Below are 23540 nucleotides of genomic sequence, written 5' to 3' on the forward strand. Positions count from 1 at the left end.
GTGTATCGTGTATATGCATCCCAGGTGTTGTATGTATATATATATATATATATATATATACAGTATGCAGTTTAGCTAGATACGTTCCTGTTATTATCTTCCTACTGACAGGCAGGCTTGTGTTGTTACAGTATTTACAGCTACCTGAAGAAAATAGCTGGTGTTCTTCTGATCCTATTAGTACCAGTCAGGCAGCTAGACTATTTACAGTTAGTGTAGTGCGTCCTCCTCACAGTGTTCAGCTAAAGCTACAAGTTAGTGTAGTGCATCCTCTGAACAGTGTTCAGCTAAAGCTACAAGTTAGTGTAGTGCACAGTGTTCAGCTAAAGCTACAAGTTAGTGTAGTGCGTCCTCCTCACAGTGTTCAGCTAAAGCTACAAGTTAGTGTGTTGTGACCTCCACACAGTGTTCAGCTAAAGCTACAAGTTAGTATAGTGCGTCCTCCTCACAGTGTTCAGCTAAAGCTAAAAGTTAGTGTAGTGCGATCTCTGCACAGTGTTCAGCTAAAGCTACAAGTTAGTGTAGTGCAACCGATGCACAGTGTTTAGCTAAAGCTACCTGTAGAAGGTTGGTGGTGCTTTCCTGATCCTATCACTACCGCAGGCAGCTACATTATTTTAACGTTAGTGTGGTGCGTCCTCTGCACAGTGTTCAGATAAAGCTATCTGTAGAAGGTTGGTGGTGTTTTCCTGATCCTATCACTACCCCAGGCAGCTACATTATTTACACGTTAGTGTAGTGAGACCTCTGCACAGTGTTCAGCTAAAGCTACCTGTAGAAGGTTGGTGGTATTTTCCTGATCCTATCACTACCGCAGGCAGTTACATTATTTACACGTTAGTCTAGTGCAACCTCTGCACAGTGTTCAGCTAAAGCTACCTGTAGAAGGTTGGTGGTATTTTCCTGATCCTATCACTACCGCAGGCAGCTACATTATTTACACGTTAGTGTAGTGCGACCTCTGCACAGTGTTCAGCTAAAGCTATCTTCCTACTGACAGGCAGGCTTGTATTGTTACAGTATTTACAGCTACCTGAAGAAAATAGCTGGTGTTCTTCTGATCCTATTAGTACCACAGTCAGGCAGCTAGACTATTTACAGTTAGTGTAGTGCGTCCCCTTCACAGAGTTCAGCTAAAGCTATCTGTAGAAGGTTGGTGGTGTTTTCCTGATCCTATCACTAGCCCAGGCAGCTACATTATTTACACATTAGTCTAGTGCGACCTCTGCACAGTGTTCAGCTAAAGCTACCTGTAGATTATCTTCCTACTGACAGGCAGGCTTGTATTGTTACAGTATTTACAGCTACCTGAAGAAAATAGCTGGTGTTCTTCTGATCCTATTAGTACCACAGTCAGGCAGCTAGACTATTTACAGTTAGTGTAGTGCGTCCTCCTCACAGTGTTCAGCTAAAGCTACAAGTTAGTTTAGTGTGACCTCTGCACAATGTTCAGCTAAAGCTAAAAGTTAGTGTAGTGCGTCCTCTGAACATTGTTCAGCTAAAGCTACAAGTTAGTGTAGTGCACAGTGTTCAGCTAAAGCTACAAGTTAGTGTAGTGCGTCCTCCTTACAGTGTTCAGCGAAAGCTTCACATTAGTGTAATGCACAGTGTTCAGCTAAAGCTGTCTGTAGAAGGTTGGTGGTGTTTTCCTGATCCTATCACTACCGCAGGCAGCTACATTATTTACACGTTAGTCTAGTGCGACCTCTGCACAGTGTTCAGCTAAAGCTACCTGTAGAAGGTTGATGGTGTTTTCCTGATCCTATCACTACCGCAGGCAGCTACATTATTTTAACGTTGGTATAGTGCGTCCTCTGCACAGAATTCAGCTAAAGCTACAAGTTAATGTAGTGCGACCTCTGCACGGTGTTCATCTAAAGCTACCTGTAGAAGATTGGTGGTGTTCTCATACTACAGGCAGGCAGTTGATTTTGCTAGCAGTATATATATATATATATATATATATATATATATATATATATATATATATATACCAGCTTAGTGCAGCTACATCTCACTGCACGCCATTAGTAGTATGTCTGGAAGGCCAACAAGGAGAGGCAGACAGTCACAAGCCAATAAAAAAGGGCAAGCAGGCTCTCTGTCTAGAGGCAACAGTGCTGGTCGTGGAGACAGTGCATCCTCATCAGCACATGGCCATGGGACATGCTTGGCCTTTTTTTCAGCAGCTGGCCGTGTTGAGCCGCAACATGCGGAAGACTTGGTCGAGTGGATGACCAAGCCGTCCTCATCCTCCTCATCCTCTCTCACCCATGCTCAGGGTACTTTGTCTGGCAAAGCAGCCGGCAACACGGCCACTTCCCTTGGCTCAATGGCATCAGTGACTCCTTCTCTAGCCCCACCATGTCCTCCTGAGGAGTCCCTCAAACTGTTTGACCACAGTGTTGGGTATATGCTCCAGGAGGATGCCCAGCGTTTAGAAGGCTCTGATGATGATACTGAGCTAGATGAAGGCAGTAAAGTGAGCACGGACAGAAGGAGTGCCCAAGAAGGACAGCAATCTGGCAGTCATGCTCCCCCTGCTGCAGCATACTGCCAGATTTGCTCCAGTGATGAGGAGGGAGGGGATGATGAGGTCACTGACTCAACATGGGTGCCTGATAGGAGGGAGGAGGAGGAGGAGGGGGCACATCACCAATGAGGCAGGATGCCCTCCAGGGGCCAGCCTAAGGGCAGCACACTGACTGCATCACACCGCAAAGCTCCGCATGTGCAGGGCGCTGCTGTCTCTGCATGTTATTACAAAAGATCTTTGGTGTGGGCCTTTTTTGAGACGAGTGCATCAGATTGCACCGGTGCTATGTGCAACATATGTCTCAAGCGTATCTCGCGTGGCCAAAACCTCTCCCGCTTGGGCACCACATGCTTGACCAGACATATGTTGATCTGCCATGCAGTTCATTGGCAAGCGTATCTAAAAGACCCAATGAACAAAGAGGACCTCTCCTTGCTCCTCATCAGCTGAGATCTCCAACCCCACTATACCTTCAGTCCTCTCTGAGACCTGCACTGAGAGGAATGAAGGTGCAGAATTAGGTGTGTCACAGCCAAGTACTTGTGGGCAATCTGTTTTTGGTACACCGACATCAGATTGTACCAGGCAAATTTCCCTGCCCCAGCTGCTGCACCGCTGAAAGAAGTTCGCTCCCAGCCATCCACATTCCCAGCGGTTGAATGCTAGCTTGGCAAAATTGCTAGCACTTCAACTGCTACCTTTTCAGTTGGTAGACTCTGCCCCCTTCCGTGAGTTTGTGGAATGTGCGGTTCCTCAGTGGCAGGTACCCAAACGCCACTTTTTCTCACGGAAGGCAATTCCGGCTCTCTACCGGCATGTGGAAGGCAATGTCTTGGCCTCGCTGGACAGGTACATATTACCGCTGACTCATGGTCCAGCAGGCATGGACAGGGACGTTACCCAAGTTTCACGGTGCATTGGGTGACTCTGCTGGCAGCTGGGAAGGATGCAGGACAAGGTGCAGTAGTGTTGGAGGTTGTTCCGCCACCATGCCTCCAAAATGCCACTACTAATGATTGTGACACACCTCTTTCCTCCACCCTCTCCTCTTCTTCTTCCTCCATGGCCTCTTCCTGTGCTTTGTCCTTGGAACCATCGGTGCTCCGTAGGTGTTCAAGGGGCTAAGCAAGTATGCAGGCCAAAAGATGCCACGCGGTGCTTGAGTTGGTATGCTTGGGGGACAGGAGCCACACTGGGGCAGAGGTTCTATCAGCTCTGCAGGGGCAGGTTCAGAGGTGGTTGACGCCATGCCAACTTAAGGCAGGAATGGTGGTTTGCGACAATGGCACCAACCTCCTCTCTGCCCTCCGACAGGGACAAATGACCCATGTGCCCTGTTTGGCTCACGTCCTTAACTTGGTGGTGCAGCTGTTCTTGGGCAGGTACCCGGGCTTACAGAATGTCCTGAGGCAGGCCAGGAAAGTCTGTGTGCATTTCCGCCGGTCATATAATGCCAGGGCTCGGCTGGCAGAACTCCAAAAGGAATTTAACCTGCTCAAGAACCACCTAATCTGTGACATGCCCACCAGGTGGAACTCAACATTGGCCATGCTGCAGCGGCTGCACATGCAGCAGAGGGCCATCAATGAGTACCTGTGCGACTATGGCACCAGGACAGGGTCAGGGGAGCTTGTTTTTTATTCCCCACGCCAGTGGGCAATGATCAGGGATGCATGCACTGTCCTGTCACCATTTCAGGAGACCAACAGGATGGTGAGCAGTGACAGTGCATGCATCAGTGACACTGTCCCCCTTGTCCACCTGTTGGAGCACACGCTGCGTGGAATAATGGACAGGGCACTTGAGGCAGAATAGAGGCAGGAAGAGGAGGACTTCCTTAGCTCTCAAGGCCCCCTTTATTCAGACAGTGTTTCTGCGTGCCCGCCAATCACACAGGAAGAGGAGGAGGAGGAGGAGGATTGTGTCAGTATGGAGGTGGAGCCTGGCACTCAGCATCAGCAGCAGTCTTTAAGGGATCATTTACAGTCCCAAGAAACACATGGACTTGTATGTGGCTGGGAGGAGGTGGCTGCGGACCATGTCGTCCTTAGTGACCCAGAGGACTCCGGACCGAATGCCTCAGCAAACCTACGCTGCATGGCCTCCCTGATCCTGCAACGCCTGCGAAAGGATCCTCGTATTCGTGGTATCAAGGATAAGAACCAATACTGGCTGGCAACCCTCATTGATCCACATTACAAGGGTAAGGTTGCGGACCTTATCTTGCCATCGCAGAGGGAGCAGAGGATGAAATATCTTCGGGAGGCCTTGCAGAAAGGTCTGTGCAACGCGTTCCCAGAGACTGGGAGGTTACAAACTCCTGTTTCTGGACAACGTGTTGCTGAGGCTTCAGTCAGTCAAAGAAGGAGCAGTGGAGAAGGTGGCCGTTCAGACAATTTTTTAGTCCGCAGCCCCAAGGTATGATCGGTTCCAGCAACCATCGCCAGCGTCTGTTTTACATGGTGCAGGAATACCTAGGGGCAAGATCTGACTTGGACACCTTTCCCACTGAAAATACTCTGGGTTAGGGGATCTTGAGGATGGATCACTGGCCAGAGCTTGCACAGTATGCAATTGAGCTACTGGCCTGTCCTGCATCCAGCGTTCTTTCAGAACGCACATTCAGTGCTGCTGGAGGCTTTGTAACCGATCACAGGGTGCGTCTGTCCACCGACTCAGCCGATCGACTGACCTTCATAAAAATGAATCAGTCTTGGATCACCACCAGCTACTAAGCACCTGATGCTGACGTAACTGAATACATTTTTTTGAAATGTCAGATCCCTTCAAAGACTGCCTATGCTGATTGACTATCCTGTTATACTGAGTAATTATCCTCTTCCTCCTCAATGATCATGATGATAGCTTGTAAGAACATTTTTGGCTCTGGGCACCACCAGTCCCGCCACCAGTGCCTAAGGCCCAATTTTTCAGCCCCTTTTTAACAGGGGCGTGTAATTACAATTTTTGATGCAATTCTTTGCAGCAGGGCTAGTTCCTGCGCTCCAACTAGAGTATCTGTGAGGAGTTGCAGTGTTGTGGCACCAGCACCAGTGCCTAAGGCTCAATTTTTCAGCCCCTGTTCAACAGGAACATGTAATTTGAATTCTTGATCTAATATTTCACAGCAGGTCCCGTTTCTGCGCCCACCAAGAGTATCTGTGAGGACTTACAGTGTTGTGGCACCAGCACCACCACCAAAGGTCCAATTTTTCTGCCCCTGTTCAATAGGGGCATGTAATTACAATTCTTGATCTAATATTTCACAGCAGGGCCCTGTGAGGGCTTACAGTGTTGTGGCCACAACAAAAACTAAGGCCCAAATTTCTGCTGAGTATATAGGGCAGGCCCCTACTTTCAAACATCCAACTTACAAACGACTTCTACTTGCAAACGGAAGGAGACAACAGGAAGTGAGAGGAAATCTACCCCTAGGAAGGGAAATTCTCTCCTGTAAGTGTTAATATGGGAAAAACTTTTTCCTTTCCACTGATGCTTTATAACCAATACTTTTTTCACAAAAACCCCCAAATTTTCAAATAACATTTGTCATTGGGACAAAAAGTGAGGTGAACTCTTCTGAAGAGGAGCACAGACAGCAAAACAAATGTCACAGGGGTGATAACCCTTCCCTAGGTTTTCCAAAAAGCTTAAAATAGATTTTTTGGCTTGAGCTAAACACGTTAAAAATGTACCAGTTCAAAATTACAAACAGATTCTACTTAACAACAAACCTACAGTCCCTATCTTGTTTGCACCGCCTGTATACTGCTGTTCAGAGTATATAGGGCCTGGGGGCCCCACACCTTTCCCTTTTTAATTTGGATGCCGGGTTCCCCTTAATATCCATACAAGACCCAAAGGGCCTGGTAATGGACTTGGGGGTACCCATGCCGTTTGTCTCACTGATTTTCATCCATATTGCCAGGACCCGACATTACATTAAACCCGCAAGCAGTTTTAAATTAGATTTTTTCCTTTAAAAGTGACATTTTGTGGAGGGTGTCAGACTTCCACGTAGCAGACAGGTGAGCCCGATGTAGCAGGGGGAGGCCTCCCTTACTAATCTGGTTCCCGGCCCCTGGTAGTATGGACAGGAGGCACGGGAGCACAGAATGGTATGAGAGCCTGGCGGGTTAGCTGCAGAAGGATCCCGGTATAGGTGGTTATAGAGATCTCCAGTAACTGAAGCACAGGCAGCAGATGCAGAGCAGGAGTGGAGCAGGCAGGTTGGGTCACAGGCAGAGGTCGGCAACAGGCGGGCAGCGTAGTACAGAGGAGCAGGCAGATTTGTAGTCAGGACAGTCCGGGATCAGTGGCAGGCAGCAAGCAAGGAGGAATCAAAGACAGGCCGGTGGTCAGGAGATCAGGTACAACAGGAAACAGGAAGCAGGTGCAGGGATACAGGGAGCTGAGGATCGGACAGCACCGAGCCCCCTGTGCAGACGGCCTAAATAGGCAGGTTGGCGCCAAACACCGGGCGTGCGTGCACGCCGACGCGTGCCGGCACGTGCCCCTACACACACGCACACCCTTGCACACCGGCACTCGCACCGGCGCGCACGGGAATGCGCGCGCGCCGACGCACCCAACTCACCCAACGCACCATGATGCCCACCAACAGCGCGTCTGCCCAAGGGAGCTCTCTGACACAGGGACTGTTCTAAGCATGGGAAACACACGCCACTTTACAGGCATACTATAGACACCCCCCGATATTTACTATAATATTTGGTATTTATATTTTATTACAGACATTCCTAGATTGCATTTGCTCCTGATGAGTGTAATTTACCCACAAAACGTGCATAGAGCTATATACTGATGTATTTTCACAGCTACCATGCGTTTATCATGCGACTACCTTGAAGAACCTTGAATCAATTCTATATTATCATGTGTTCAATTAATCATGTTTATATGCAAGTTTGGGCTACATTTAATACATTTAAAAATATTTACTATTTACTATGTAGGAACTTTATGTATATGATATGCATTTCCAACACTTACATGTGTGTGTACATTTCTATGTATGTATTATATTACTATATTATTATGTTATTTGCTACATGTTATTTACTGGTTTTGGTGTTGTGCTTCATATAAAGTCCCACCATTCCCCTTTCCCCTGCCCCCCCCCCCTGCCCCCCTCCCCTTTTTTCTCTGATTCAGGGATGGAGACATACAAACTCTGTAGTAGTTATTTTCTCATACAAAGTCCCAATAATTTTATTTATTAATGAATCTTTTCCATATTTGTCAAACCGCTGGAGAAAAAAAACTATTATTTTCTGATCACCTTCTTTTAATTGAGACCAAATGACTGAGATGGAATTCTCAGATACATCAGTTTGCAAAACAACAGGCATTGACACACCAATTTCGACTGTATTTAATGAAGGAGCAATCTGCAAGTCCCTTTTCAACATTTAAAAGGAATCTGTCTGAGTTTGACCCCATTGATCGAACACAACATCTTTTTTGTTTCAAGAAAACAAATAATGGTTTAACTTTATCATCATATTTCTGTAAAAAAACTCTTTGCAACAATTTACTTCACTCAAAAATGTATATATTGCCTTGTAAGATGTTGGAATTGGAATAGTAGAAATGTTTCTAACTTTTTCCTGTGATAACTGTCCCTGTCCATGACTAATTTGCAGATGAAGAAATGTAACTTGATCTTTAATCAACTGAACTGTCTCCGTGTTCAGTTTCAGCCCTGCTGTTTGTAACAGAGTAGGTAACTCAGACAAAAGATTAACATGTTCCTCTACTTTGTGTAGACAGCAAAACCTTGTCCACTTTCTGGAAAATACATTCTGGTCTAGAAAATTTTGATAAAGCTTTCTCCAAGCACTCGTTCACTAAACCATCACTAATATCCAATCCTGGAATTATTCTCATGAATGCCTAGGTTTCTTTGTTAAAGCTTAAGGCAAATTTTGACAACTTTTAGTTAATGGTACTGAAAAATGACTATTGGCGATTTCCAGTACTGAAAATACTTTGGCCTTGGCATCCATGTGTGACATTAAATTAAAATTGGGAACAATAGGTTTGTTATTTGTAATGCATTTATTCAGTGATCTTAAATCAACTGATAAAGAATATGAATCATCAACATTCTTGATAGGCCAAATACAATTATTTACCACTGATTGCGCCTTCTTTAATATTCCTTGTTGTAAAAATGATCGTACAATGTCAGAAAGTGGACTTATTGATTCTTGTGGCAACTTACTTTGAATTTGAGGCTTAGGATCGTTTCCATCAATTTCTATTTCAATATCTTTAACCACTTCAATACCCGCCCAATGTCAAATGACGTCCGCAGATGGGATCTCCCATCCTGGGCAGGCGTCATATGACGTCTTGGGCTTCCCAGCCATCTAGGGGCCCAGTGCTCGGAGCCCGGTGCGTGTGCCTGGTGGCTGCGATGTCCGCCGGGCACCTGCGATTGCCCGTTAACTGAGCAGGACCGTGGATCTGTGTGTGTAAACACACAGATCCACGCCCTTTCAGGTGAGAGGAGACCGATCTGTGTTCCCAGTACAGAGGAACACTGATCGGTTTCCTGCCCTTGTACGTTCCCTCCCCCTACAGTTAGAATCACTCCCCTAGGAAACACATTTAACCCCTCATCTCCCCCAGTGAATAACCCCTTCCCTGCCTGTCACATTTACACAGTAACCAGTGCAATTTTATAGCACTGATCACTGTATAAATGTGAATGGTCCCAAAAATGTGTCAAAAGTGTCCGATGTGTCCACCATAATGTCGCAGTCACGAAAAAAAAAAAATAATTAAAAAATTTTAAAAATGCCATAAATCTATCCCGTATTTTGTAGATGTTATAACTTTTGCGCAAACCAATCAACATACGCTTATTGCGATTTTTTTACCAAAAATATGTAGAAGAATATGTATCGGCCTAAACTGAGGAAATTTTTTTTTTTTTTTTTTTTAAATTGGGATATTTATTATAGCAAAAAAGTAAAAAATATTGTGTTTTTTTCAAAATTGTCGCTATTCTTTTGTTTATAGCGCAAAAAAGTAAAAACCGCAGAGGTGATCAAATACCACCAAAAGAAAGCTCCATTTGTGGGAAAAAAAAAGGACGTCAATTTTGTTTTTACAACGTTGCACTACCGCGCAATTGTTGTTTAAAGTGCGACAGTGCTGAAACTAAAAATTGGTCTGGGAAGGAAGGGGGTGAAAATGCCCTGTATTGAAATGGTTAAACAAACCTGTATCAATTTTGGTCTGACTCCAAAGACTTTTATCTGATAAAACCAATTGTTCCAATACGAGATTGGTTCCTGTATATATATATATATGTATATATATATATATATATATATATATATATATATATATATATATATATATATATATATATATATAGTAAATCATTTAAGTTCATTTTTTTCCTCATTAATGTACACACAGCACCCCATATTGACAGAAAAAACACAGAATTGTTGACATTTTTGCAGATTTATTAAAAAAGAAAAACTGAAATATCACATGGTCCTAAGTATTCAGACCCTTTGCTGTGACACTCATATTTAACTCAGGTGCTGTCCATTTCTTCTGATCATCCTTGAGATGGTTCTACACCTTCATTTGAGTCCAGCTTTGTTTGATTATACTGATTGGACTTGATTAGGAAAGCCACACACCTGTCTATATAAGACTTTACAGCTCACAGTGCATGTCAGAGCAAATGAGAATCATGAGGTCAAAGGAACTGCCTGAAGAGCTCAGAGACAGAATTGTGGTAAGGCACAGATCTGGCCAAGGTTACAAAAAAATTTCTGCTGTACTTAAGGTTCCTAAGAGCACAGTGGCCTCCATAATCTTTAAATGGAAGATGTTTGGGACGACCAGAACCCTTCCTAGAGCTGGCTGTCCGGCCAAACTGAGCTATTGGGGAGAAGAGCCTTGTGAGAGAGGTAAAGAAGAACCCAAAGATCACTGTGGCTGAGCTCCAGAGATGGGATGGGAGAAATTTTAGAAAGTCAACCATCACTGCAGCCCTCCACCAGTTGGGGCTTTATGGCAGAGTGGCCCGACAGAAGCCTCTCCTCAGTGCAAGACACATGAAAGTCTACATGGAGTTTGCTAAAAAAACACCTGAAGGATTCCAAGATGGTGAGAAATAAGATTCTCTAATCTGATGAGACCAAGATAGAACTTTTTGCCCTTAATTCTAAGCGGTAAGTGTGGAGAAAACCAGGCACTGCTCATCACCTGTCCAATACAGTCCCAACAGTGAAGCATGGTTGTGGCAGCATCATGCTGTGGGGGTGTTTTTCAGCTGCAGGGACAGAACGACTGGTTGCAATCGAGGGAAAGATGAATGCAGCCAAGTACAGGGATATCCTGGACAAAAACCTTCTCCAGAGTGCTCAGGACCTCAGACTGGGCCAAAGGTTTACCTTCCAACAAGACAATGACCCTAAGCACAGCTAAAATAACAAAGGAGTGGCTTCACAACAACTCCATGACTGTTCTTGAATGGGCCAGCCAGATCCCTGACTTAAACCCAATTGAGCATCTCTGGAGAGACCTAAAAATGGCTGTCCACCAACGTTTACCATCCAACCTGACAGAACTGGAGAGGATCTGCAAGGAGGAATGGCAGAGGATCCTCAAATCAGGGTGTGAAAAACTTGTTGCATCTTTTCCCAAAAAGACTCAGACTAAATACTGAGCAAAGGATCTGAATACTTAGGACCATGTGATATTTCAGTTTTTCTTTTTTAATAAATCTGCAAAAATGTCAACAATTCTGTGTTTTTATGTCAATATGGGGGGCTGTGTGTACATTAATGAGGAAAAAAATGAACTTAAATGATTTTAGCAAATGCCTGCAATATGACAAAGAGTGAAAAATTTAAGGGGGTCTGAATACTTTCCATCCCCACTGTATATATATATATATATATATATATTAGACTGTGTGTGTGTGTGTGTGTATGTATATGTATGTGTGTGTATGTATATATATATATATATATATATATATATATATATGTATGTATATATATATATATATATATATATATATATATATATATATATATATATATATATATATTTATATTTATATTAATACACCACCTGAAATATATTATAAATAGTACACCACGGAATGTGAACCCTTTTGGAATGATATGGATTTCTGCACAAATTGCTCATAAAATGTGATCTGATCTTCATCTAAGTCACAACAATAGACAATCACAATCTGCTTAAACCAATAACACACTATGAATGTTTACACCATGTAAACATTCACAGTGCAGGTGGAAAAAGTATGTGAACCCCTAGACTAATGAGATCTCCAAGATCTAATTGGAGTGAGGTGTCAGCCAACTGGAGTCCAATCAATGAGATGAGATTGGAGGTATTGGTTACAGCTGCCCTGCCCTATAAAAAACACACTCCAGTTCTGGGTTTGCTTTTCACAAGAAGCATTGCCTGATGTGAATGATGCCTCGCACAAAAGAGCTTTCAGAAGACCTACGATTAAGAATTGTTGACTTGCATAAAGCTGGAAAGGGTTATAAAAGTATCCCTAAAAGCCTTGCTGTTCATCAGTCTACGGTAAGACAAATTGTCTATAAATGGAGAAAGTTCAGCACTGCTGCTACTCTCCCTAGGAGTGGGCATCCTGTAAAGATGACTGCAAGAGCACAGCGCAGACTGCTCAATGAGGTGAAGAAGAATCCTAGCATGTCAGCTAAAGACTTACAAAAGTCTCTGGCATATGCTAACATCCCTGTTAGCGAATCTACGATACGTAAAACACTAAACAAGAATGGATTTCATGAGAGGATACCACAGAGGAAGCCACTGCTGTCCAAAAAAAAAAAACATTGCTGCACGTTTACAGTTTGCACAAGAGCACCTGGATGTTCCACAGCAGTACTGGCAAAATATTCTGTGGGCAGAATAAACCAAAGTTGAGTTGTTTGGAAGAAATACACAACACTATGTGTGGAGAAAAAGAGGCACAGCACACCAACATCAAAACCTCATCCCAACTGTGAAGAATGGTGATGGGGGCATCATGGTTTGGGGCTGCTTTTCTGCATCAGGGCCTGGATGGATTGTTATCATCAAAGGAAAAATGAATTCCCAAGTTTATCAAGACATTTTGCAGGAGAACTTAAGGCCATCTGTCCACCAGCTGAAGCTCAACAGAAGATGGGTGTTGCAACAGGACAACGACCCAAAGCATAGAAGTAAATCAACAACAGAATGGCTTAAACAGAAGAAAATACGCCTTCTGGAGTGGCCCAGTCAGAGTCCTGACCTCAACCCGATTGAGATGCTGTGGCATGACCTCAAGAAAGCGATTTACACCAGACATCCCAAGAATACTGCTGAACTGAAACAGTTCTGTAAAGAGGGATGGTCAAGAATTACTCCTGACCGTTGTGCACATCTGATCTGCAACTACAGGAAACGTTTGGTTGAAGTTATTGCTGCCAAAGGAGGTTTAACCAGTTATTAAATCCAAGGGTTCACATACTTTTTCTACCTGCACTGTGAATGTTTAGATGGTGTGTTCAATAAAAACATGGTAACATTTAATTATTTGTGTGTTATTAGTTTAAGCAGACTGTGATTGTCTATTGTTGTGACTTAGATGAAGATCAGATCACATTTTATGACCAATTTGTGCAGAAATCCATATCATTCCAAAAGGGTTCACATATTTTTTATTGCAACTCTATACTAGATTGACTGTGTGTGTGTATGTGTGTATATATATATATATATATATATATATATATATCATCTCAAATACACTGCCACTAACTGAATAACCTGCCTGCTTAATCTAAATCACGCTATCTCTCCATCCACACCAACAACACTACATAGGTCTGCCATGTTCGCATGTTCATACAAATATTTTGACTGTTCGCAGGTTCTGGTGCAAACCGAACTGGGGGGGGGGGTGTTCGGCTCATCCCTATGCAGGAGGAGAGAGGAGTGAACATTAGAGAGGAAGTGATGTGCAGGAGCAGATAGGAGTAAACATTAGAAAGGAAGCGATGTGCAGGAGGAGAAATGGAGTGTATATACCTGAGCGTATATAATTGTCCCAGCAAGTTCTGCATAATTCCATTGGGCATCACATACTTCCTATACCCCATCCAAGTTCAAATCCCTAAATAAAACATGAAAACAAGCACATGGACTGGACTGTTCTTCTGTCTTGTCTGAGAGGTGAAGGCAGGGCCAGGCAGGGTGACAGGTGGGCCACAACACTCAGCCCCGGTTCACACAGGGGCGGCACGACTTGCAGGTCGCCTCACCGAGGCGACCTGCACACGACTGCCACGGTGACTTGCAAAATGACTTCTGTATAGAAGTCTATGCAAGTCGCCCAAAGTCACCCCCAAAGTAGTACAGGAAGCTTTTTCTAAGTCGGAGCGACTTGCGTCGCTCCTATTAGAACGGTTTCATTGTACAAAACGGGAGGTGACTTGTCAGGCGGCTAGGTCACCTGACAAGTCGCCCCTGTGTGAACCGGCACTCAGCAGCCCCTACTGGGGTACTGCTACATATATATAGTACAGTTTAGAGTATGTAGTGCAGTCCTTGTAGTATATATAATACAGTGGAGAGTATACAGTGCAATCAGTGTAGTATATATATAATACATTGCAGCGTATATAGTGCAGTCAGTGTAGTGTGTATATATAATACAGAGAATATAGTGCAGTGCGGAGTATATAGTACAGTGTATTGAAGTGGTTAAGGGGAACCCTATGACAGAATTAATTAAAACAGTGTGGGGTCCCCCTTTGGATCTGGTATAGATTTTAAGGGGAACTCCATGCCAAAATTTAAAAATAAATTGGCGTGGGGTCCCCACAAAATCCATACCAGACCCTTATGCGACCATGCAGCCTGGAGGTCAGGATGGGGGGGATGAGTGCCCCCCCTGAACCATACCAGGCCACATGCCCTCAACATGGGAGGGTGGGTGCTTTGGGGCAGGGGTGCTCTGTGCCTCCACCTCAAAGCACCATGCTCCCATGTTGATGGGGACAAGAGCCTCTTCCCGACAATTCTGGCCATTGATTGTCGGGGTCTGTAAGCGGGGATCTTATCGGAATCTGGATGCCCCCTTTCAAAAGGGTATCTCACCTATGTGAATGGGTAGGGGTATATTGTAACCCTACCCATTCACCAACAAAAGTGTTTAAAAGTAAAAACAACAGACAGTTTTTGACAATTCCTTCATTAAAAAAATAAATAAAAAAGTGTCTCACAGTGTCCATCCATCTTCAATCATGCCGCCCGACGGACCTGAAAAATATATATTTTTTTTTAAAAGCTCCGCCTAGATGGGAGGCCTCCTGGCGACCACTGTCTCTTGGCTTTGACAGCTGTTATATAGGCAAGAGCGGGGCCACCCAGTGACCCTGCCCCCTATGCCAAGAGCCTCCCATGGCCTCCCATGGAGGCGGAGTTTTTCTGTTTTTTTTATATTTTTCGGGTCCGTCGGGCGGCGTGATTGATCATGGATGTACATCCTGGGACCCTTTTTTATTTATTTTTTAATAAAGGAATTGTCAAAAACTGTCTGTTGTGGTTTTGACATTTTGAGACTTTTTTTGGTAAAGGGTAGGGTTGCAATCAGGGAAATGGGGCGCTTGCTGCATAAATAATAATAAATATGTAAATGAATAACTAGTCAAAGTGATAAAACTAGTGCAAATATCGCAATGTGCAAAATATTAGCAACGATGCAAATAATTCCAATAATCCAATGTGCAAAATAACAAATAGCAAATGTGCAATTAGCAATATCCAATGTGCAAATAACAATCAGTGAATTAAAAGTATGTGCAAAAAATAATTTTTCCAGAGAAATATACGATTCATAAAAGAATATATTCAGATAAAAAGATAGTCCAGATATATTTAGTGAATCCACAACATGCAAATACAGTTCATCCCAGGTAAAGTGCAAAGTGCCAACATCCAAAGAATCTCCACCATGCACTATGTGCGACAATATAAAAACTAAAAAATATAATATACCAAAAAATGTTGCTAATTCATCCAAAAATGTATGATTCATCTAAAAATATATATATATAATTATATAGTCCCATATAAAGTACAAAAAGATAATCCAGATATTTTAGTGAATCCACAATGTGCAAATATAGTTCATCATAGATAAAATGTAGAGTGCCAATATCCAAAGAATCTCCACCATCCACTGTGTATGACACTGTTTCCCCCAGCCTCGCACCTCATAAATCCAATTAAAGAGTGTCTCTGATATTTCCAACACCAATCGATCCAAAATAATGGCCAATCAATTCCTAAGATGTTCCCAGCAGAGTCACAATCACCAGGTAGAGCAGGCTCATAAGAATATAAAGGAAGGGGAAGGCTCCATAGTGTAGTATTTCCGCAAATAGTTTTATTAAAACACAATAGTAGCTTACAGTTTCAGTTGAAAAAACAAACATTGTTACAAGCATAGGAACTTAAGGTCTCGGCCGCGACCGTAAGTGACGTCACCCAGCTCCCTCCCCCAGAATCCTTCCAGATTCCGATAAACCCCCCCGCCCGCAGACCCCGACAAGCAATGGCCACGGTTGACAGGAAGAGGCTTTTGTCCCCATCAACATGGGGGCAAGGTGCCTTGGGGTGAGGGTGCAGAGCCCCCTCCCACCCAAAAGCACCCATCCCCCCATGTTGAGGGCATGTGGCCTGGTATGGTTCAGGAGGGGGGGCGCAACCTCGTCCCTCCTATTCTGACCTCCAGGCTGCATGCTCGGATAAGGGTCTGGTATGGATTTTGTGAGGGAACCCACGCCAATTTTTTTAAAACTTTGGCGTGGCATTCCCCCTAATATTCATACCAGACCTGAAGGGCCTGGTATGGACTGGGGGGGGCTACACTGTTTTTTCCTTGATTTTCATCTATATTGCTGGGAGTTAGCAATACATTACAGCTGCAAGCGAGTTTAAATTACATTTTTTTCCTTTAGAAATGTTATTCTTGCTGCAGCATGTTCTACACATCACCACTTTACAGGCAGAAGAAGGGGACCCCCCAGGCATGATATTTAACCACTTAAGCCCAGTGCACTTTTTGCGATTTGGCACTGCGTCACTTTAACTGACAATTGCGCAGTCGTGCGGCATGGCTCCCAAACAAAATTGACGTCCTTTTTTCCACACAAATAGAGCTTTCTTTTGGTGGTATTTGATCACCTCTGTGGTTTTTATTTTTTGTGCTATAAATTAAAAAAGAGCGACAATTAAAAAAAAAACACATTATTTTTTACTTTTTGCTATAATATCCCCCAAAAATATATAAAAAAACATTTTTTTCCTCAGTTTAGGCAGATACGTATTCTTCGACATATTTTTGGTAAAAAAAATTGCAATAAGTGTTTATTGTTTGGTTTGCGCAAAAGTTATAGCGTCTACAAAATAGAGGATAGTTTTATGGCATTTTTATTATTATTTTTATTTGTGCGTAATGGCGGCTATCAGCGATTTTTTTCATGACTGCAACATTTTGGCAGACACATCGGACAATTTTGAAACATTTTTGGAACCATTGACATTAATACAGAGATCAATGCTATAAAATTGCATTGATTACTGTAAAAATGTCACTGGCAGTGAACGGGTTAACCACTAGGGGGCGGGAGGGGGTTAAGTGTGTCCTAGGGAGTGATTTTAACTGTCTGGGGGATGGGCTAGCAGTGACATGACACTGATCACTGTTCCCAATGAGAGGGAGCAGACGATCAGTGTCCTGTCACTAGGCAGAATGGGGAGATGCTGTGTTTACACTGACATCTCCCTGTTCTTCAGCTCCGTGACATGATCGCGGGCACCTGGGGGACATCGAGTCTGCATGTCCCACGGACACGGTCACGGAGCTTGCAGCAGGCACACGCATGGCGGGAAATTCAAAGTAACATACAGGTACGTTACTTTGCCCAGCCGTGCCATTCTGCCGACGTATATGTACAGGAGGTGGTCGGCAAGCGGTTAAAGGAATATTTTCATTTTTATTGTTTCACTTTAAGCATTATTAAAATCACTGGTCCTAAAAAAACTGTTGTTTTTGTTTTTTTTGCATTCATACATGTCCCCTAGTTAGTACCCGAATCCCCATACACTTTTTATGGCAATAACTTGCACATAAGCCTTTAAAATGAGCACTTTTTTCATGTTCGTGTCCCATAGACTTTAATAGGGTTCGCATGTTTGCTAGAACTTTTTGCCTGTTTGCGGTGTTCTGGTGCAAACCGAACCGGGGGTTTTTGGCCCATCCCTATTAACCACCAACCCTCTTTGCCAATTCCTCCACTGGCTTGCGTTCACCCAACAAATACATTTCAAACTAACTTTACCTGATTAAATCTGGTAATATTAAAACTGTGATTAAACTTGTTGAAAATATGTATAGCTTCAGCCATAGCTTCTACTGCAATATACACTCGTAGAGATTCTCTGAAAAGCAAATATTTGTCAATTTTTGAAGCCATGATTCTTAATAGATTTTGACGAGAAATAGGAATGTTTTGGAAATAAATATTTGCTCCATTTTGAGTTGATGTTACATTGTAAAATGTAATGATCAGATCATCCATCAGCTGCTCAATTTGTGAATGTCTTGACAAAAAATTGACATCAAACATAATTTCATCTCTAAGAATTTGTGGATCAGAAAACTGTAAAGACAAACTTGTTATAGAACCTATGAAAGCAGTTGTCAGAATGATTGCATTTAAAGTCCAGCCAGGGGGAAAGATAAGAATATTATTTCTATTGATCCGAGTGTATTCAAAAAGGTAATTCCCAGCATTGTTTGTGAAGGAACCACAAAGTATTAAAACTTTACATGGTACTTTACTAAGTGTGTTTGTCCACTGATTTATTGTAGCAGAATTTGCAGTTGTTCTTTTTTCAAAAGCCACACAAATCTCCTGGGAAGCCAAATTTCTCTTCAGAATTTGCGCTTCATTCTCTCCAGTATCATTGTCTGAAAAAAGTATTCCAACCCAGTTCCAGCCAAAATGCTTCACTAGTTTGGTAATTGCTAAATAATGGACATAATCATTCTGAACGGTCCTGAAAACATGCGGGTAAATGCATCTGTCACTTAATGAGTAATCAGTGGCCCCATAGCTGATCTAAAAAGAGGAGGATTAACTATAAATTCTAATGTTGATATATTTGCAGATTACATTCATATCCAGCTTCCACTAAAATTATCATTTGAGACCATACTGTACAAATATATAAAAATACAATTGATCTTTCTGATTAAATCAGCTAAATACATTCCATATGCATCAAAACAAAAATGTTCAAAGTCTTACAGAAACTGGAGTAGTCAAGCCTGGCCCCTGCCAGCATGCTGTAGAGAAGGATGTTTACTCATTGCATTGAAACAGTGGTCTGCCTGAAGACGGGCAACGTGCCTCCTGTTGTGTCAGTTTTATAGCTCTCCAATCAACAGCAAGGTTCATAAGAATTATATGCCAAAGCTTGGACTTATCAGTGGGTATGTTGGACCTTATTTAGAAAACATTGACCCCTTTCTGTAGAAGGCTGGCATGGGACAGACTTTCCTACTCAGGCAAAATTATGCATAACAGTAGCTTTGCTAGGGGGTGGCTTCTAGGGCTATAGCCCTGAATCTGGGTCCCAAAGCCCCAAGTCTGTTACCGGGTGCAGCCACCCATGCTGTACTCCTGCTGCAGCAGTCCCGGCTTCTGCTCGCCACTGACTGACATTCCTGTGGTGGTTGGTTGCTAGGACCACCCAGCGTCTAGCAACCAACTATGTGACTCCGCCCTCCCGGAATTCAGTGGAGAGAGGAACTTTCATCGCTTGCATTCCTGTCCTGGGCTGGCTGCTGCCACACCTCCCGGCTCACTGTCTCCTCAGTGGTTGGTTGCTATCAACCAATCAACCAGGTTTTTCTAACTCCACTCCCTCCCAGTGGGAAACGTTCTCATTTAGACCTGGCTGCTGCCAGCGCCCAACCTCCCCCTTCACACATTGTGAATTTAAAGAAGGTAAGAAACTTTAGGAGACTTATATTTAATGCTAGAGGAAGAGCAGCTCTGGGGACCCTGATGTAAGGAGGTGGATCTCTGGGGACCCTGAAGTAAAGGGCGGGCTCTCTGGGGACCCTGATGTAACATGGAGGTCTCTAGGGACCCTGATGTAAGAAGGGGAGCTCTCTGGGGACCCTGATGTAACAAGTAGGGCTCTGGGGACCCTGATGTAAAGAAGGGGATATTTAGGGACCCTGATGTACCAAGAGGACTCTGGGGACCCTGATGTAAAGAGGGGGGCTCTCTGGGGACCCTGATGTGGGGAGGGGAGCTCTCAGGGAACCCTGATGTAACAAGGAGGGCTCTGGGGACCCTGATGTAAAGAGGGGGGCTCTCTGGGGACCCTGATGTGGGGAGGGGAGCTCTCAGGGAACCCTGATGTAACAAGGAGGGCTCTGGGGACCCTGATGTGGGGAGGGGAGCTCTCTGGGGACCCTGATGTAAAGTGTAAGACTTTCCTTACTTTGCTGCTATGGGCTCTAGCCCCAGATCTTTTGTAGAACTAGCAACGCCCCTGATGCATAACCAGAAAAATTATACTAATCAGGAGATCTGACACTACCCTGGCTTTACTTGTGATCTGCTTGCTCTGGATCACTGATTCTAGCTAAACAGAAAAGCCAGTTTACAAGCATATTCAGAAAGAGGCCAGCAAAGGATAGTCTACATGCATCTCACATTACATGTGTATACATACAGTATGTACCTTATATGTATAACTTTAAAAGCTAAGAGCAAACTGGAAATTAATCAGAGAGGCCAGTAAATGCAGTACAAGCTCTAATACCTCTTTGCATTGATTCAGCAAAGACAGATCAAAGTAACCCACACACAGACCTACAAATAAGCTTTAAAGGACTTTAAAAACTGCTAATTAAGTCCTTTTAGCAGCAATTGCCTGGAAAAAAGTGGCAAAAGCAGAGATGGAGTGCACAGGTAATAACTAGGGATGGGCAAACGGTTCAGCCTGAGCATAAGTTAGGGCCGAACTTTGGTTGTTCGGATGTTCGGCGAACACCAAACAATATGCGGTGTTCGTGGCAAATTCAAAAGTCGCGGAACACCATTAAAGTCTATGGGACACTAACATGAAAAATCAAAAGTTCTCAATTTAAAGGCTTATATACATAGACTTCAATGGTGTTCGTTTGTTTGTCCAAATTTTTTGCCTGTTTGGATGTTCTGGTGCGAACCGGTGGGGTGTTCGGCCCAACCCTAGTAATGACTAGACTTGCCCCCACACTGGATCAAAAAAAAAAAAAAAAAAAAACATGGTCTCTACAAAAAACAAGTCTGTCATTGTGTGCCTTCTATTTTGTATCATACATTTACTATAAACTAAAATATACCAATTGATCCTGACAGTCACTTCTTCCTGCATGTTGGCAGTGGCAATGATCTGCAGGCTTTTCTACATTCTACAGTGTTGCCACAACCTATGAGCATGCTCCAGGTATCTATTGCTTACCCTGTTCTCTGTACAATATGGGTAGTGGTTGGGACCTCTGCACTGCATTGCCACCACTTGTGTAAATGCTCCAGGCGTCTAAAGTACTTATCTCTCTGAATGGGCCTGGTGGTGGGCAGGACCTCTACTATGCTGTGAACAGTAATGACAGGAGAAGCCACTGTAAATAAACCCCTACTCACCCCATCAAACAGTGTTGTTGGTGAAGTAGGCAAATGGGAGCCTAACCAAGGTGGATAAAAGTGTAATATTAATAGTGGCTCCTATCCTATAGCCCTATAAACTAAAATATACCAATTGATCCTGACAGTCACTTCTTCCTGCATGTTGGCAGTGGCAATGATCTGCAGGCTTTTCTACATTCTACAGTGTTGCCACAACCTGTGAGCATGCTCCAGGTATCTATTGCTTACCCTGTTCTCTGTACAATATGGGTAGTGGTTGGGACCTCTGCACTGCATTGCCACCACTTGTGTAAATGCTCCAGGCATCTAAAGTACTTATCTCTCTGAATGGGCCTGGTGGTGGGCAGGACCTCTACTATGCTGTGAACAGTAATGACAGGAGAAGCCACTGTAAATAAACCCCTACTCACCCCATCAAACAGTGTTGTTGGTGATGGTGAAGTAGGCAAATGGGAGCCTAACCAAGGTGGATAAAAGTGTAATATTAATAGTGGCTCCTATCCTATAGCCCAGCCCTCACCACTATAATTGGCAGCCACTCCCGGAGGTTTTCTTAATTCTCTGCCCCTAGACCTCCAAGCAGCAGGAGAAGAGGGGACTGAACAGTCACATGACCATAGATGAAAGCCCTAAAAAAGGTAATTGCGTTAGATTTTAATTATGAAAATTAGTGATGGTGCCAGGTTTGTATTCATTTGTTTGACTGACTGCATTTACAAACACTTTAATGCCGCGTACACACGGTCGGACTTTTCGTCTACAAAAGTCCAACGGACGCTGACGGACTAAAGCTGGCTGGTAATCCGATCGTGTGTGGGCTTCTCCGGACTTTCAACGTACTTTTTTAGCCTCAAATCCAACGGACTTTAGATTTGAAGCATGCTTCAAATCTTTACGTCGTAACTACGACGGACCCCGAAGTCCGCTCGTCTGTATGCTAGTCCGACGGACAAAAAAACGACGCATGCTCATAAGCAAAAACTAAACGGAAGCACTCGGTCTAGTAAAACTAGTGTTCGTATTGTAGGTAGCACATTCATCACGCTGCAAAATCTGTGATCGTTGAATGCAGCGCATTTTATTTCTTCTTTACGAATGCTCTAAAGAACGAAGGTGTTTTGCTGTTCATAATCAGAGTTCTCCCAAACTGATTTCTGGATTCTTTTTCTCTTTGATCTCATGAATGATATAGTATGCATTTTAAAAACAATGTTTCCATACTAATAATACTTTTTCCCCTTTTTTTTTTTTTTTTTTTAGGTTTGTAAAGTTACCACAAAGAACCCATTATTCTTTTTTTTTTTTTATAGTGATTATTTTTTAGTTTTTAGATAAAGTTAACCCAAAGCACCGTTTTTGGTTATGTAAATTTTTTTAGTTTCAAGACTTACCACTTGAACATTATTAACATTAGTATTGTATTTTTGGTGTGTTTTTTCCAAACTCAATGAGATTGTTGTCCCTTGTTAATTTAACATTGTGTGTAAAATCAATGATTTCAAAGAAAACACATAAAGTCTTTTGCTAAACTCAAAAAAGATCCATTTATTCATGGTCAAAATAAAATAAAGAGGAAGTCAACGCTGGAAAAAGTCGGTGTACCAGAAAATTGGGATCTTGCGGAGTCCATATAAGAGGGAGCACAATCTGGTCCAAGAATCCCAGAGATCAACAGCACCAGCAGATGATCTAGATGTCCCCAGACTGTGGTCCTACAACAGCCTGCGTCTTCTGTCAGACCAGACTGAACCCAGGTCATCACTTTCTTCTCTTCCCTGCAGCCTTTCCTCCACGCTGCCCTGCAGCCTTCCCTGTAGCCTTCTTTTGAGGCTGTGGCTCTGGTGTTTCAGTTGTGGCAGGAGGAGGAGGAGGAGGAGGAGGAGGAGGAGGGGGGGCTGCCTCATGTAGTTGGGTGTTTTGTGTTAGCGTGCCCTGCAGCCCCTTATGGATTGTTTCCCCAAATAGGCGCTCACAAATGAGTAATAATACAAAAAAGATGCGGCGCTAAAGACAAATATAGTGAATATGATACAATAATCAAAATATTAGTGCAAATTGAAAATTACATAATACAATGTCCCAAAACTAATGGGATAGATAGATAGAATCCAAGGCAAACAAAGAGTCCGTGATAAATCAAGAAAGAGTGCAAAAAGGGGCCATAGCAGAGATGAGGGTGCAGTGGAGAGAATCTTCCGTAGTTCCTC

General features: G+C 43.3%; 1 protein-coding gene across 1 annotated transcript in view; it reads right to left on the reverse strand.

Moving 5' to 3' along the window:
* LOC141129958 (vomeronasal type-2 receptor 26-like) overlaps positions 1 to 23540 on the reverse strand; it is a 239840-nt gene that overhangs the window by 83551 nt on the left and 132749 nt on the right. Inside the window, exon 3 of the mRNA XM_073618127.1 lies at positions 17965 to 18747. Within this exon, the coding sequence (XP_073474228.1) occupies positions 17965 to 18747 (783 nt within the window). The remainder of the gene's footprint in view (positions 1 to 17964; positions 18748 to 23540) is intronic.

This window comes from Aquarana catesbeiana, linkage group LG01, assembly GCF_042186555.1.
Source record: "Aquarana catesbeiana isolate 2022-GZ linkage group LG01, ASM4218655v1, whole genome shotgun sequence".
NCBI lineage: Eukaryota > Metazoa > Chordata > Amphibia > Anura > Ranidae > Aquarana > Aquarana catesbeiana.